The sequence below is a fragment of the Phacochoerus africanus genome, chromosome 2 (genome assembly GCF_016906955.1).
Source record: "Phacochoerus africanus isolate WHEZ1 chromosome 2, ROS_Pafr_v1, whole genome shotgun sequence".
Lineage (NCBI taxonomy): Eukaryota > Metazoa > Chordata > Mammalia > Artiodactyla > Suidae > Phacochoerus > Phacochoerus africanus.
In genome coordinates this window covers 217,733,741-217,748,363 of record NC_062545.1, presented here as the reverse complement: position 1 = coordinate 217,748,363, position 14,623 = coordinate 217,733,741, and the positions used below count along the sequence as shown (strand labels likewise).

Below are 14,623 nucleotides of genomic sequence, written 5' to 3'. Positions count from 1 at the left end.
CCTCATGTGCACAGCCCTCCCTATCAGGGCTGGAAAGGGGTAGTATCACCCTGTTTGCAGATCAGCTTTCCGAGAATGCAAAGGAACAAAACTTAAAATGCATCCAAAAAACAGGACTGAAAGGCAAAAAACACTGTCTCTCTCTCTCTCAAAATGCTGGCGACTCCTAAAGTAAACGAACACATCCGCTCACAGCCAGGAAGCAATATGGTGACTGTTCTGTGCTGCCACAAGAGCGAAGACCGCTGGCCGGTATTCAGACGGCTGAAATGCTGCAGTTCATTCATGTACTTTTGAGGCTTGTTTTGTAAGGAGGAGAGACAGGCCATTTGCCTTTGAAATCAAATGTACCACCCAAACTTTTACCAATACTCCAGTGTAAAAGGAAACCCTCAGCAATACGTTTATATACATGCGCATGCACACACACACACACACACATACACACACATACAGCAAATAAACCAGTACTTTGACAGTTCATTCCTGTTCTCTTATTAATAAAGAAATGAAGGAGATCCTGTTGTGGCTCAGCAGTTAGCGTCCTACCAGGAGGACGTAGGTTCGATCCCAGGCCTCGCTCAGTGGGTTAAGGATCCGCTGTTGCCCTGAGCTGTGGTGTAGGTCACAGACACGGATGAGATCCTGCACTGCTGTGGCTGTGGTGTAGGCCAGCAGCTACGGCTCTGATTGGACCCCTAACCTGGGAACCTCTGTATGCCGCTGGTGCAGCCCTAAAAAGACAAAAAAAAAAAAAAGACCAAAAAATAAAAGAAATGAAGCATATTGAGAGTTCCCATTGTGACTCAGTGGGTTAAGAATCTGACTAGTATCCATGAGGATGTGGGTTCAATCCCTGCCTTGCCCGGTGGGTTAAAGTATCCACTCTTGCTGCAAACTCTGACATAGGTCCCAGACTTCGACTGGATCTTGAGTTTTTGTGGCTGTGGTGTAGGCTGTGGTGTAGGCTGGCTGCCACAGCTCCAATTTGACCCCTAGCCTCAGAACTTCCATATGCCCCAGGTTCAGTCCTAAGAAAAAAAAAAAAAAGAAGAAATGAAGCATATTGAAACCAAAAGCCCACAGATCTGGCTCCTTTAATAAAAGGAATCACTTAATATAGGATAAACACCCACAACAACCAGGACAACCTTCGCACTTACACAGAAGTGGACAAAAGATGCAAAGGCACTGTGCTTCCCACCCAGCCTAACCTATGCCCTGAGCTACACATAGGCCTTGGTCCACGGACCTACAGGTCAGGGCCTGAGGCACCAGATGAGGGCCCACTGCACTGATGGCCCGACACACATTCACTCATTCGCAGACTCGAACACATGGAAACCAGCTATTTTTGCTGGTTGTGAGGGGCAGAGAGCAAGTTCATATATGGTAAAGAGTCAAAACAGTACGTATATCCCTGGTACTAAGAGCACTTTGTACAAAGTTAAAACCTACGTAGGGTATCAGGTTTACTCCCTAAAATGTTAAAATTGTCAATGATTGTATTCTTAGATGTGGCTGCATATTTCTGTGTGTGTGTGTGTGTGTGTGTGTGTGTGTTAGAGATAACTAGATGTTTTAGAGAGAATAAGGGGGTGAGGAGGCGAAAGAGCAGGGACTCAGTAGAGTGTGGGAAATTAAAATTTACAAAAACTGGGAAGGATAGGGATGGTCCACATGAAACCCATCCAGGTTTGGTAACTGGCACTCATAGATGTTAGGCCCCTCCTCAACCACAGACAGTGGGAGATAGGGACCCCATCTTCAGGCGTTGACTGGAACACACAGTAAATTTGGGGGGCAGCTTTGAATTTTCTTAGGTAGGCACTTACCTCCTTTTCAAGGTTAAAAAAAAAGGGACTAATAGATGTCTCAATAGTCTGTCATAGGATGGCAGATGGAGAGCTTCTTTTATAAGGCTATTTTACTGAAATGAAAATTCTGGTCACTCAACTCAAATTAACTGACAAAATTTTACTAAATAAGATATATTTGTTTTTTGTTTTTTTTTTAAGATGCAAAGTGTTCAGCAAATGTTTTAAGATTTATTTCTGTGGAGCATGTACTTAGTTTTTTTTTTTCTCTCAATGAATTTATTACATTTATAGTTGCACAATGATCATCACAAAGCATGTACTTAGTTTTTCAAAAAATTTGTGAACTTTGTGTGCTTTCCCATAGGGAGGTCCACCTTCCCTTCACTGAAGTTTATTTTTCTCTATACACAACCTAAAAGCCTCTGTATCTTGCTATCTTTGAATTGCAGAGGCAATCAATTATTCTGTTCTTGCATAATAATGGTCCCACTAAAAATTAAATTTACCTCATGTACCAATTAACTAAAAAAACACCTACGAATTACCATCACCTTCCCAAGCGTGGTTTGTTTCTACACTAGAAATGCTAAGTGCAGACATTCCTTTGGAGATAACCTTATCAACTACAATGAAGTCTGAATTCAAAGATGCTGGTGTATACAATGGCACCAATCCAGAAACAAGAGAAAGAAAGGCCCAAGGGCCCCCCGTATTTCTTCCTCCACAGTCAAACAATATTTCCCAGTGGGCAAAACAAGCAGATGCCTTGATCTACTCTTAGGCACCTTTGAAGCCATGGTCTCTGCCTGCCAAGGATTTTTCAAAGGTGTTTTCTTGTTTAGTGCATACCGGAATGTGAACCTCTGTTTCCTCTTTCTATCAGACAGCAAACAGAAATGGAAAAGCAAAACTGCATGGAAGTTTTCCTTAAGTGCAGAAAAAACATTTTTATTTTGTGCCATCGGTGGCAGCCAGAGTGAGTAGGGACAGGGGCACACCTCACTCCACCTCCAGAGGACAAGGTCACCTGACAGGTGAGGTGACGGCAGAACAAGTACCTGAGCCCTAACAGCTCAGCTTCTCTGATTGTTTCTAGAAGAGCCTGTACACACAGAACACACGTGGTTCTTTCTCTACAAAGTACCAAGTAATAAAGCTGATATTTTCATCTCCATTTACCTGATACAGTTGGTTGTGAACCCAGAATATTGGTTGGGGATTGCGGGAGTACAGTAACCTGTCACTTCTAAAATCCTGACAAAAGACAGTGGACCAAGATTCTGACTCAGTGAGTAAGCTCAGACATAGCCTAAAATCCCAATGTCTCCAAAGAATTAAGCCCTGAATCTGGACACCTGCTGGTTTGATGTCTTGTTCAAATACGCTCAATGAGAACAAACATGAAGTCAGACAGACAAAGAGATGACCAGCATCCACGGTTTTAGGCTATAGATTATTTTATGGGAATGAAAGTGAAAAGAAGTTTCTATTTCTTTTATATTTGAGTAAGAAAATCTCCCAAGCCAGAGAAAGTCAGGTAGAGACAACACTAGAGTATAGGCATCGATGGACATGTTCTGAGGTTCTGGGGGTGGGAGGTGAGCAAGTTGGGCCATGGGGAGGGTCATGCAAATCAAATCACAGCACTCCTATTTTTCCTCAAGAAATACATTACCATCCTGAATTCTCCAGTAAGTTCCGCAAAATTGTCTGTGGCACTGAGCAGTTATAATAGCCCATGCCAATATATGATCTCCAGATCTGGTTCTTGCTGGAAATGGCATGCAGAGTTGCAAGGATCTCATTTTCACCTGATTGTGAGAAAGAGAGAAACATTACAAAGCAAAAATGTTTCAAGAGAGTTCTAATTATAGTTTAAAGACCTAGATTTGTTGGAGTATTTATATGAGAACAGCTATACGGAAATATAAGAATCTTCCTCCCAACAACACTATGTACTAGATACAGAAATCTGAAAAATCCCAAAACAGCATTCAGTTACTCAAGGTTGGGTCCTCATAATTTAGGGGAGCGGGGTGGGGGGGCCTCTTTTCTTGGCTTTGTTTGTCAGAATTTCCCAATTATTTTTTTTATGGCCACACCCAAAACATATGGAAGCTCCTGGGTCGGGGACTGAATTCAAGCTACAGCTTGGACCTACGCCACAGCTTCAGCAACGCAGAATCCTTTAACCTACTGTGCCTGAGTGGGGATAGAACTGGTACCTCCTCATTTGGATTCTTAACCCATTGCTCCATGGAGGGAACTCCAGGACTTTCCCAACTTTAACACTTGCCTCATTCCAGGTTTCTTCTATTCCTTTCACATTTATGCTTCATTTATAGCAAATAAAAATTCTGCTGTTAATAAAACTGATTTCCCCTTTAAATTGCCTTATACCAGGGAGTTCCCTTCGTGGTTCAGTGGGTTAACGAACCCGACTAGAATCCATGAGGATATGGGTTCGATTCCTGGCCTCACTCAGTGGGTTAAAGTATCTGGCATTGCCATGAGCTGTGGCATAGGTTATGGATGTGGCTCAGATCTGGCATTTATGTGGCTGTGGTGTGGGCTGGCAGCTGTAGCTCTGATTCGACCCCTAGCCTAGGAACTCCCAAATGTCGTGAGTTTGGCCCTTAAAAAAAAATAGAAAAATTAAAATAAATAAATAAATAAATAAATAAGTAGCCTTATACCAGTAGTTGGCATGTCTTAAATAACACATGACCCACATTTTCTCTAAAATTGTCCCACTAACTCTTAACACCTTTTTTTTTTTTTTTTGGTCTTTTTAGGGCTGCACCCACCGTAGACTAAGTTTCCAGGCTAGGGGTCGAATTGGAGCAGTAGCTGCTGGCCTTTACCACAGCCACAGCAATGCCAGATCTGAGCCACATCTGTGACCTACACTACACCACAGCTTGTGGCAATGCCGGATCCTTTAACCCACTGAGTGAGGCCAGGGATCAAACATGCATCCGCATGGGTACTAGTCAGGTTCTTAACCAGCTGAGACCCTCTGACACTTTTTCCTTTATGTCTCTGAAATGGCTACTTATAAAAGGCCCTTTACCCAACCAAGAAAATATCATTTATAAAAACTAAATAAAGAACTACCATATGACCCAGCGATCCCACTCCTAGGCATACATCTGGACAAAACTTTCCTTGAAAAAGACATATGCACCTGTATGTTCATTGCAACACTATTCACAATAGCCAAGACATGGAAACAACCTAAATGTCCATCGACAGATGAATGGATCAAGAAGATGTGGTATAGGAGTTCCCGTCCTGGGGCAGTGGAAAGGAATCCAACTAGGAATCATGAGGTTGTGGGTTCGCTCCTTGGCCTCACTCAGGGGGTTAAGGATCCAGCATTGCCATGAACTGTGGTGTAGGTTGCAGACATGGCTCAGATCTGGCATTGCTGTGGCTGTGACTATGGCCGGCAGCTTTCGCTCCAATTAGGCCCCTAGCCTGGGAACCTCCATATGCAAGGGTAAAGCCCTAAAAAAAAAAAAAAAAAAAAAGTGTATATACACAATGGAATACTACTCAGCCATAAAAAAGAACAAAATAATGCCATTTGCAGCAATATGGATGGAACTAGAGAGTCTCATACTGAGTGAAGTAAGTCAGAGAAAGACAAATACCATATGATATCACTTATATGTGGAATCTAATCTATGGCACAAATGAACCTTTCCACAGAAAAGAAACTCATGGACTTGGAGAACAGACTTGTGGTTGCCAAGGGGGGGTGGGGAGTAGGATGGACTTGGAGTCTGGGGTTAATAGATGCAAACTATTGCATTTGGAGTGGATAAGCAATGAGGTCCTACTGTATAGCACAGTGACTATATCTAGTCTCATGATGGAACATGATGGATGATAATGTGAGAAAAAAAGTGTATATATGTGTGACTGGGTCACTTTGCTATACAATAGAAACTGACAGAACACTGTAAACCAACTATAATGGAAAAAATAAAAATCATTAAAAAAAGAAAATACCAGTTATAATAAAAAACCCACATGCAGTTTTAACCAGCATTCCCATTAGGGCACTAAGGTAATTAAATAAGAATTATAACAGTTATCAGATGCAGGTGAGACCCTATTTGGTGGTCATTCATATAATGACAAAATGATAATAGCATCTGACATTTTGAACAGTTACTGTTTAACAAATGCTTTCTACACAGCTTTGGAAAATGAGTCTTAAAGAGGATCACTCACCTAATGCTGTACAGCTTTAAATTAAAGGGTTACAACTCAGCCTAACTCCAGCTTCCACACTTTCCCCACTGGGCCAAATTCAGACCTGCTACAGGTATAGCCCTTATACTGAAAGATACTTTCTAGCTATGAATTACCTTACATGGTTCTCTCTTTGCCTTTTGACACATAGTTAGATAATGCTAGTAAGATTTACCTGAAATTTATTAACTACTCAGGAAAATCTCTGCCCCCTTTAAGATCAGGGACTGAGTCACTAAATTTTGGAACTGGTTGATTTTATTCTTAAAAATCTAGGTATAGCAATCTCTAAGATGACAAGCTGGCTAAGAAGAGGCTTCACAATGTTGTAACCCTACTGAATCCTATATGGCTATTCTCATTAATCTCTCTTTATCCTCAATGAAAACACTTTCACCTTCCATCCTACCCTCCCACTCTTCACGGGAAATAAATTCACAAGAGATGTGTCATTTTGCCAGACCAGGTTAACAAAAGAGAGGAATACATATCAATTTATAAGTATCAGTTTCATGAGTAAATATAATACAGCTACCAATCTTGCCTTCTTTCCATGGGAAGTTTAGGAAATATTACTGTAAGTACAATAAGACAATATCTGAGGAGATATACAAGTACAGCAACCTTAGGAACAATCATGCAAGAAATCTGATCACTTCCCAAAAGTCTTCTTAGGGCAGAGTGATTAAGAAGCCCAGTAGGAGGAGGGATTAATTAGCAGTGCCTGGCAGGCACCCAATTCAGCAAGACCAGCTTCAATTAAGATCCTTTGCAAAAGGGATATTACGCCATGAGAACAAAAGGTCCAGCTCTCAAATGAGAACAGTCTTTAAAGGGTTTGTCTGTCAAATCAAGAGTTTAAACTTTGAGAGTCATAGAATGTCAAGTAATATGATTTTTTTTTCTACATTATAGAAAAATAATTTTATTGGTAGTATAGATAAGTCAGAGGGGAGACTCTGGAAACAGGGAGATATGGTAAGAAGCCAGCACAATAATCCAGGAAGGAGATGGGCCAGGGAGTGTGGTAGGTTAAACCGTATCCTCTAAAAAGATATATTGAAGTCCTAACTCCAGGTCCTAAGTCCTAAACAAGTACATAAAACATCAGTGGCTGGGAATTCCCATTGTGGCTCAGTGGGTTAAGAACCTGACATAGCATCTGTGAGGATGCAGGTTCTGTCCCTGGCCTCGTTCAGTGGGTTAAGGATCTGACATTGCTACAAGCTTCTGTGTAGCTCACAAATACGGCTCAGATCTAGTGTTGCTATGGCTGTGGTGTAAGACAGCAACTGCAACTCTGATTCAACCTCCAGCCTGGGAACTTCCATATGCCATAGGTGCAGCCATAAAAAGGAAAAAAACCCATCGTCTGCTACAAGGGATGCTGATATGTATCTGGAGACCCTCAACTCTCAACTAGAATGCTGGAGAAATCTGATTTTTGCTTTGCAAGAAAGCCCATTCTCTCCCACCTCCAAGCAGGGCTGAGGAGAGAGTCCAATGAGAGAGCCTCAAATAGCACCCAGTTCATTTCTTGTCCATTCAGCAGCCTCCTGCCACCCATGCCCTGGTCCTGTCCTGCTCATGTGCCTTCACTACCCTAGACCAGATAGGAACCCAGTGGCACATCCCACATGAGTTCAGGGTCTCCAGATATATCTCAGCACCCCCATAGTTGCCAATGTCTTACACACTTGGATAAAACACTTGAAAAATTTTAAAGGCCAATTAACATAAATGAAGAGCAAAATTATAGGTAAGAACCAGAAGCATAAAAATGTTCAAACTTGGAACACACAAGTTTTTAATTCTATAACAGATATACTCTAGTCTCTACAGGACCAAAATTCCCAAGCACCTGTGGGCTCTGCCCCTACCCGGTTTTGGACTAATACGAATAAAACAGGTCCTTCAGAATTCACAGCTTCCAAATTTGTGGATTTTGACTAAAAAAGAATAAAAAATAATTGAAAAAAATTTTTCAGAAAGTTCCCAAAAGCGAAACTTGAATTTGCCATGTATTGGCAAATATTTGCATATCATTTATATCATATTTACAACTATTTATATAACATTTACATTGTACTAGATATTACAAGTAATTTGGAGATGACAAAGTATATGGGGAGAATTATATAGGCTATATGCAAATACTACATGATTTTATATAAGGGACCTGAGTATCAAGGATTTTGATATCTGTGTGCAGGGGGGTGAGGTGTGGTGGTCCTGAAACCCATCCCTCCTGGATAATGAGGGACAACTGTATTCTCTGGCCCTCATCATAGCTTGGTTTTTATGATCAATTTTATAGTTTATTGGGAACAAAGTGAGTTAATAGAATGAGTAGTCCTCTGTACACCAAGCTAATGGGCACTCAAGAGCCATCGAGGGTAGGGTAGGTACTTGGTCATGCTTCTGAAAGTTAGAATGGTCTGAGAAACCTTTATCATTCACTCATGCATGCTCATCATGACCAGACTACCCAGCTAGAAGCCAAGACAGTGTCTTGAAGAACAGAGAGTTATACTGCTTTTTACTGTGATAAAATCAAGACTTCACCTAGGGATTATCCTACGAAGTGAAGTAAGTCAAAGACAAATATCCTATGATATCACTTAGATGTGGAATCTAAAAAAAATGATATAGGAGTTCCCGTCATGGTACAGTGGAAACAAATCTGACTAGGAACTATGAGGTTTCGGGTTCAATCCCAGGCCTTGCTCAGTGGGTTAAGGATCTGGCATTGCCATGAGCTGTGGTGTAGGTCACAGATGCGGCTCAGATCTGGAGATGCTGTGGCTCTGGTGTAGGCCAGCAGCTACAGCTCCGATTGGACCCCTAGCCTGGGAACCTCCATATGCTGCAGGCATAGCCCTAAAAAGCAGAAAAAAAAAAAAAAAAAAGAACACTTCCCAAACAGAACTTAGTGAGTACCTGAATTATTTCAAGTGTTTGTTCACTGGTCACTATTTCTCATACCTACTAATAAAATCTCACTTTGGCCTAATCAGCAGAAGAAACAACTCAGTGCATTTAGAAGGCTAGTTTGAGTTACTATGTTAAATGAGGCCAAGATCCAATGGACATGTAGAAAAGGGGAGAAAAGGGAAAAGTCCACAATCAGTAGTTTATCACTGAATCTATCTGAAATTGAACATAGCAGAATCAGTCTCTAAGAACAAGCTTTGGGGCATGACTGGCCTAAATAAAAGGCCAAATCCTAACCATGTAATGCCACCACTGTACCTAACCATAGATTTAGATTCTTTTCTCCCTTGGAAAAGAATTTTTCTTTCCTTTTTTTTTTCTTTTTAGGGCCGAACCCATAGCATATAGAAGTTCCCAGGCTAGGGATAGAATCTGAGTTATAGCTGCTGGCCTATGCCACAGGCAGAGAAACACAGGATCCAAACCTCACAGCAATGCTGGATCCTTAACACACTGAGCAAGGCAAGGGATTAAACTTGTGTCCTCATGGATACTAGACGGTTTGTTAAACACTGAGTCACGATGGGAACTCCAAGATTTCTTTCAAGGGGAAATTGTGTGGGATTCTAAAGTCTGAAGTGGCAGCCTTTTTCCCCCCATACTACTAAGAGAAGCATTTTCAAAAGGCACTTGTGTCGGAATTCTGTTGTGATGCAGTGGAAACAAATCTGAATAGTATCCACAAGGATTCGGGTTCAATCCCTGGCTTCATTCAGTGGGCCGGGGATCTGGCATTGCTGTGAGCTATGGTGTAGGTCACAGATGCGGCTTGGATCCCACGTTGCTGTGGCTGTGCTGTAGGCGGGCAGCTGCAGCTCTGATTCGACCCCTAGCCTGGGAACTCCCATATACCACAGGTACAGCCCTAAAAAGAAAAACAAACAAACAAAACACTTAGAGACAACCTATCATTCTCCAGATACTTCCTACAGCCTCACAGAGCAGCCAGATCTGTGCCCTACTGTGCCTTCCGGCCATCAAAGTCCTCAACTCTTCAGCAATCTAAGCCTAAGTTCTTTTCTTACAGAATAAATGCCTGCTTCTGACCTTGTTTATTCCTCTCCCTCAGAGTGTTGCATAATGCCCTGGTCCTACTGTACTGAGAACCCTTCTCTAAGAATCCACAGGTGGGTCTCAAACTGTTCCTGCTTCTCAGAATCCAGATGGAATGCTTCCTCCTTACATAGTTCCACTAAAGGGCATTTAAAACAGTCACTCACTTGCACCTAAAATGTCAAGAGCTTTGTACCCAAATATACTCTCTAATAGTAACAAGCCGATTTAGCTATTAAATATCTAGGCCTTGATTTTAATTTCCCACCCATGGGAATTTTGACAAGACCTAGGAAAACATCATTAGAATAATCAGGGAGGCTGTATGGGACAAGACATCTGCTACACCTCAAGATACACACACATACACAGAGCTCTCCACCCTTAGCCTGTTTCCCCAAACTCTCAGCCCAATGATTTTTTTTTTAACCACAATTATATGGAAAAATGTAGTTATGCTTTTTTTTTGACATCTAAAAATATCATACCCAGGTTTGCAGAGAATGTATATTATTCTGCCGTTTATATTTTTTAAAATGTACATGCATATGCTGTATATTAACAGAATATCTCTGGGATGATTCTCAACAAACTGATAAATGCTTTTCTCTGTATATCTTTTTGCACTTTATTTCCCTTTTTTTTCTTTTTGGCATGTGGAAATTCCCCCAGCCAGGGATCAAGCCCACGCCACAGCAGTAACCAAAGGCCACTGCAGTGACAATGCAGGATCCTTAACCTGCTTTGCCACAAGAGAACTCCCTGTGCTTTTCAGTTTTAGACAATATGACTGTCTTATTTAATCAAAAATTGTAAATTAAACTACAATGTTATGCCCAGAACAAAATCCTCCTTATGAAATACATGGGTATAGAAATATGCAGTCCCCACTGTGGATGGCTGTCCACAGAGCATTTTCCAGGCAGCCCAGCAGCACCCAGCACAGAACAGCCACTCAGTCAGAGACATAGCCTCCCTCCCACTCCCTGTCCCTCATGTGCTTGGCAAGATACTTGGAAATGGACTCTAAGGAAATCATCAGGCCTGAAAACCAACACTCATATTTGAATTTGCCCAGAAAGGCCTTTTTCTGCCAGACATTGAAGGGAAAAGCTAGGGCTAGAATGTGAGAAAAAATACTGCCTTAGCATTTGTCTTGCCAACTTGCAGATCCTTAGCTTCAAAGCTACTTAAGAATCATGGGGTAGGTTCAAGGGTCTCAATCAAGAAACAAACCACAAGGAGTTCCCATCGTGGCGCAGCGGAAATGAATCAGACTGGGAACCATGAGGTTGCAGGTTCAAACCCTGGCCTCGCTCAGTGGGTTAAGGATCTGGCATTGCCGTGGGTTGTGGTTGCAGACGAGGCTTGGATCTGATGTTACTGTGGCTGTGGCTGTGGCCGGCAGCTGTAGCTCCAATTGTACCCCTAGCCTGGGAACCTCCATATGCCATGGGTGTGGCCCTAAAAAGAAGAAAGGAAGGAAGGAAGGAAGTCAGGAAGACCATGCATGAAGGCATTTATCAGGATTTTCCCAGTGGAAGTCAGAATTTGCATAAAAACTCCATCCTAACGGTGTTGTTTTTCTCAAGTATCACCTAATCATTTGTTTTTCTCTAATATAACTTAATCTCTCCCTTCCCCCATAAATAAGTGGGGTTAAGCCAGGCTTAACCCCATTTACCCAGCCTATAAACCCCACTCAGTCTTGTCAAGTTTCTTTCCCCAGCAAAGGGATGTTTCACAGCCAGAGTCTGCTGAATCATAGAATTTGTTCACTCTAAGAAGGCAAGCCAATCCATGAGGCTCTGCGAAGTGTGGAATCATGATATGTAAACTCTGAATTAAAAACCCTTCAGGACTGTCAGAGGGGTGCCCACCCTGTGTGTCAGGAAGTAGTCTGGGCAGCACCCCACAGTCCTGACCTAGGGCTCTGGCCCTCTCACCCTAATCCTTCCAGGCTCTTTCCCATGTTCTTGCTTGGCCAATTAACACCCCACCTTACCCAGCCTCTCATGACCCTCAGGGGTTAGACCCTCTGCCAGGCACCTCCAGCTGAAAGGAGCTGATGAAGCATGTCCAATCTGTGTTTCTGATGGCTCCTTGGTCCCTCGTCTCCACAGGAGCAAGCAGTCCCTACATCTCTACCTACTCACTCAAAAGACACACAGGTTCAAAATCTTTATACCAGCCATAGGAATATCAGAAGAGCATCCTACGGGGGAATAGTCAGGACAAGGGGCACCATGGCTGTTATTTACTTCTTGGACTTCGGTCGTACTACTTTCGGAGGGAGACCTCTTCCACCACCTCTTTTCATTCAAATCTATGAACATTTTTTAAAGAAACATACAGAGAAACATTACAATTCCTAATATTTACCTGGAACACCTGCTGACTAATGTAACCAAGCCAAATGGTCAGTTTGAAATGTGAATCAGGATGGAATCTTGGAGTATTTGTTTTTCCTCTTTGCTGCCTGGTGGGTACATTGTCATATCCAGCAGAGCAAAAACAAGGGACGACTATATACTAAAGTCCAACTCAAACAATTTAACATGCTTGCAGAAAAAAATAATTTTTATAGATCAAAGGAATATAGGGATATGAAGAAATTTGTGATCATCCAGCCCAGAATCTCACCAACTAAATTATAATCTCTTTGTGGGCCAGGGTATAGTGCCTGCTAGGCATATAGTTCATGCTCAGAATATGCAGCTGAATCGAGGTGTTACAATGAAAATTCACCTAAACTCTACCTATAGCTAGTTCAATATTCCTAATAACTCACCCATCACAGAATTCACAGTGACAAATCAATGCACAAACTGTTCTCACATCCCTAAAACCTGAGCTTCTGAGAAATTTATAAAGGTAAATTTGCAGCTCTTAAGCAAGTTTTATGAAATAATGTAGTACCTCTAATTATTTCACATTTTCTATGATTTTGTTTCCTTATTGTTTAATCAGTTAGTACATTGATGATACAAACATTGAGAATCCTTACTAAATTTCCCAGTTTGCATGGAGTTCTCTTGTGGTGCAGCAGATTAAGGACCACTGTTGTGGTTCAGGTAGAGCCCTAGACTGGGAATTTCCATATGCCACAGGTGTGGCCAAAAAAAAAAAAAAAATTCCCAGTTTGCATTTTTATTAAAATACCTCAGGTTTAACAAGCAAAACAAACCTGAGCAGTCAAATGGGATCAAAGTTCTTCATACATCATATAACAGAGACTTCTTTGCAAGGCAAGGAGTTCCCTGGTGGCCTCGTGGTTAAGGATCTGCTGTTGCCACTGCCATGGCATGGGTTACTGCTATGGCTCAGGTTCAGTCCTTGACCTGGAAATTTCCACATGCCAAAAAGAAAAAAAAAAAAAAAAAGAAGGCAAAGCACAGTGCCATTTTGTGGGGGTGAAAAGAAAACAGAAGAAATGTAAGCCAGAACACCTACCTACCCACAAGCAGCTAACAACCTCATTGTCTAGCAGCACCTCTGAAGCTCCCAAGTTGACTTAGAGGTCAAGCCCCCAACTTCCAGTCCCACAAGGTGGTCACTGAGCTTCCAACCCATTGCGGAGGGGCAGGCCTCCCTCACCTCTCTCCCACCCAGCCCGCCTGTGTGGACCTAAAGTCCTTGGCCACTTGACTTTGCCAATCCTCAACTTCTGCTAAACTCAGGCACCCTACTTCTCTGTTCCTACTACCTGGTCACTAAATGATGCTGGGGTGAGGGGAACCCTAGCTGACCTTACAGATTCAAGCCATGAAATCTCAGGGGATCTTCCATGCAGGTTGATCTAGGTTCCTCACTACCCAGATGACCACGACAGCCCCACTCCTTCTAATGTTCAGTCTCACTCTTCCTATCTCTCACTCAGATCATAGGATATGCAGCCCCTCAACTCCTACCTCAGAGTGTCCTAATGTCATTGTGTGGACTTTCTTCACTCTAAGAAAGGTCCAGAATTTGACACTGTGGTCTACAACTCCCTGACTTAAAATTTATCCTTTGATGTCTTCAATTACCTCATCTCAGGTTGCTCTGCCTCCCTCCTTTTCCATGATCTATCTCCCAACCCTGGCTTCCCCTTTCTTCCCAATACTCTATCCCTAGGAAATCTCATTCTCACTAATTCATTCAGAACACTCACTAAATCAGCAACTCGATCTCTCTCTTGAGCTTTAGATTCATATTTCCAACTATTGCTACAGCTTTTACAAAGGCATGTTCTACAAGCACCGCAAATTCAATTCTGCTCACACAAGACCCATGATCTCATCTTCCTCCAGAACCCTCCTCTTCTCCCTGTTCCCTCTCTGTTAATGACATCGCTATCACACAAGAAAAGACACTCAGCCTAAAAACTGGGAGTTCCCATCGTGGTGCAGTGGTTAACAAATCCGACTAGGAACCATGAGGTTGCGGGTTCGATCCCTGCTCTTGCTCAGTGGGTTGACAATCCGGCGTTGCCGTGAGCTGTGGTGTAGGTC

The 14,623-nt window shown here is 42.3% G+C and overlaps 1 protein-coding gene across 1 annotated transcript in view; it reads right to left on the bottom strand.

The window, feature by feature from the left end:
• GLDC (glycine decarboxylase) overlaps positions 1-14,623 on the bottom strand; it is a 108,377-nt gene that overhangs the window by 78,123 nt on the left and 15,631 nt on the right. The window contains exon 3 of the mRNA XM_047767662.1: positions 3,496-3,631. Within this exon, the coding sequence (XP_047623618.1) occupies positions 3,496-3,631 (136 nt within the window). The remainder of the gene's footprint in view (positions 1-3,495; positions 3,632-14,623) is intronic.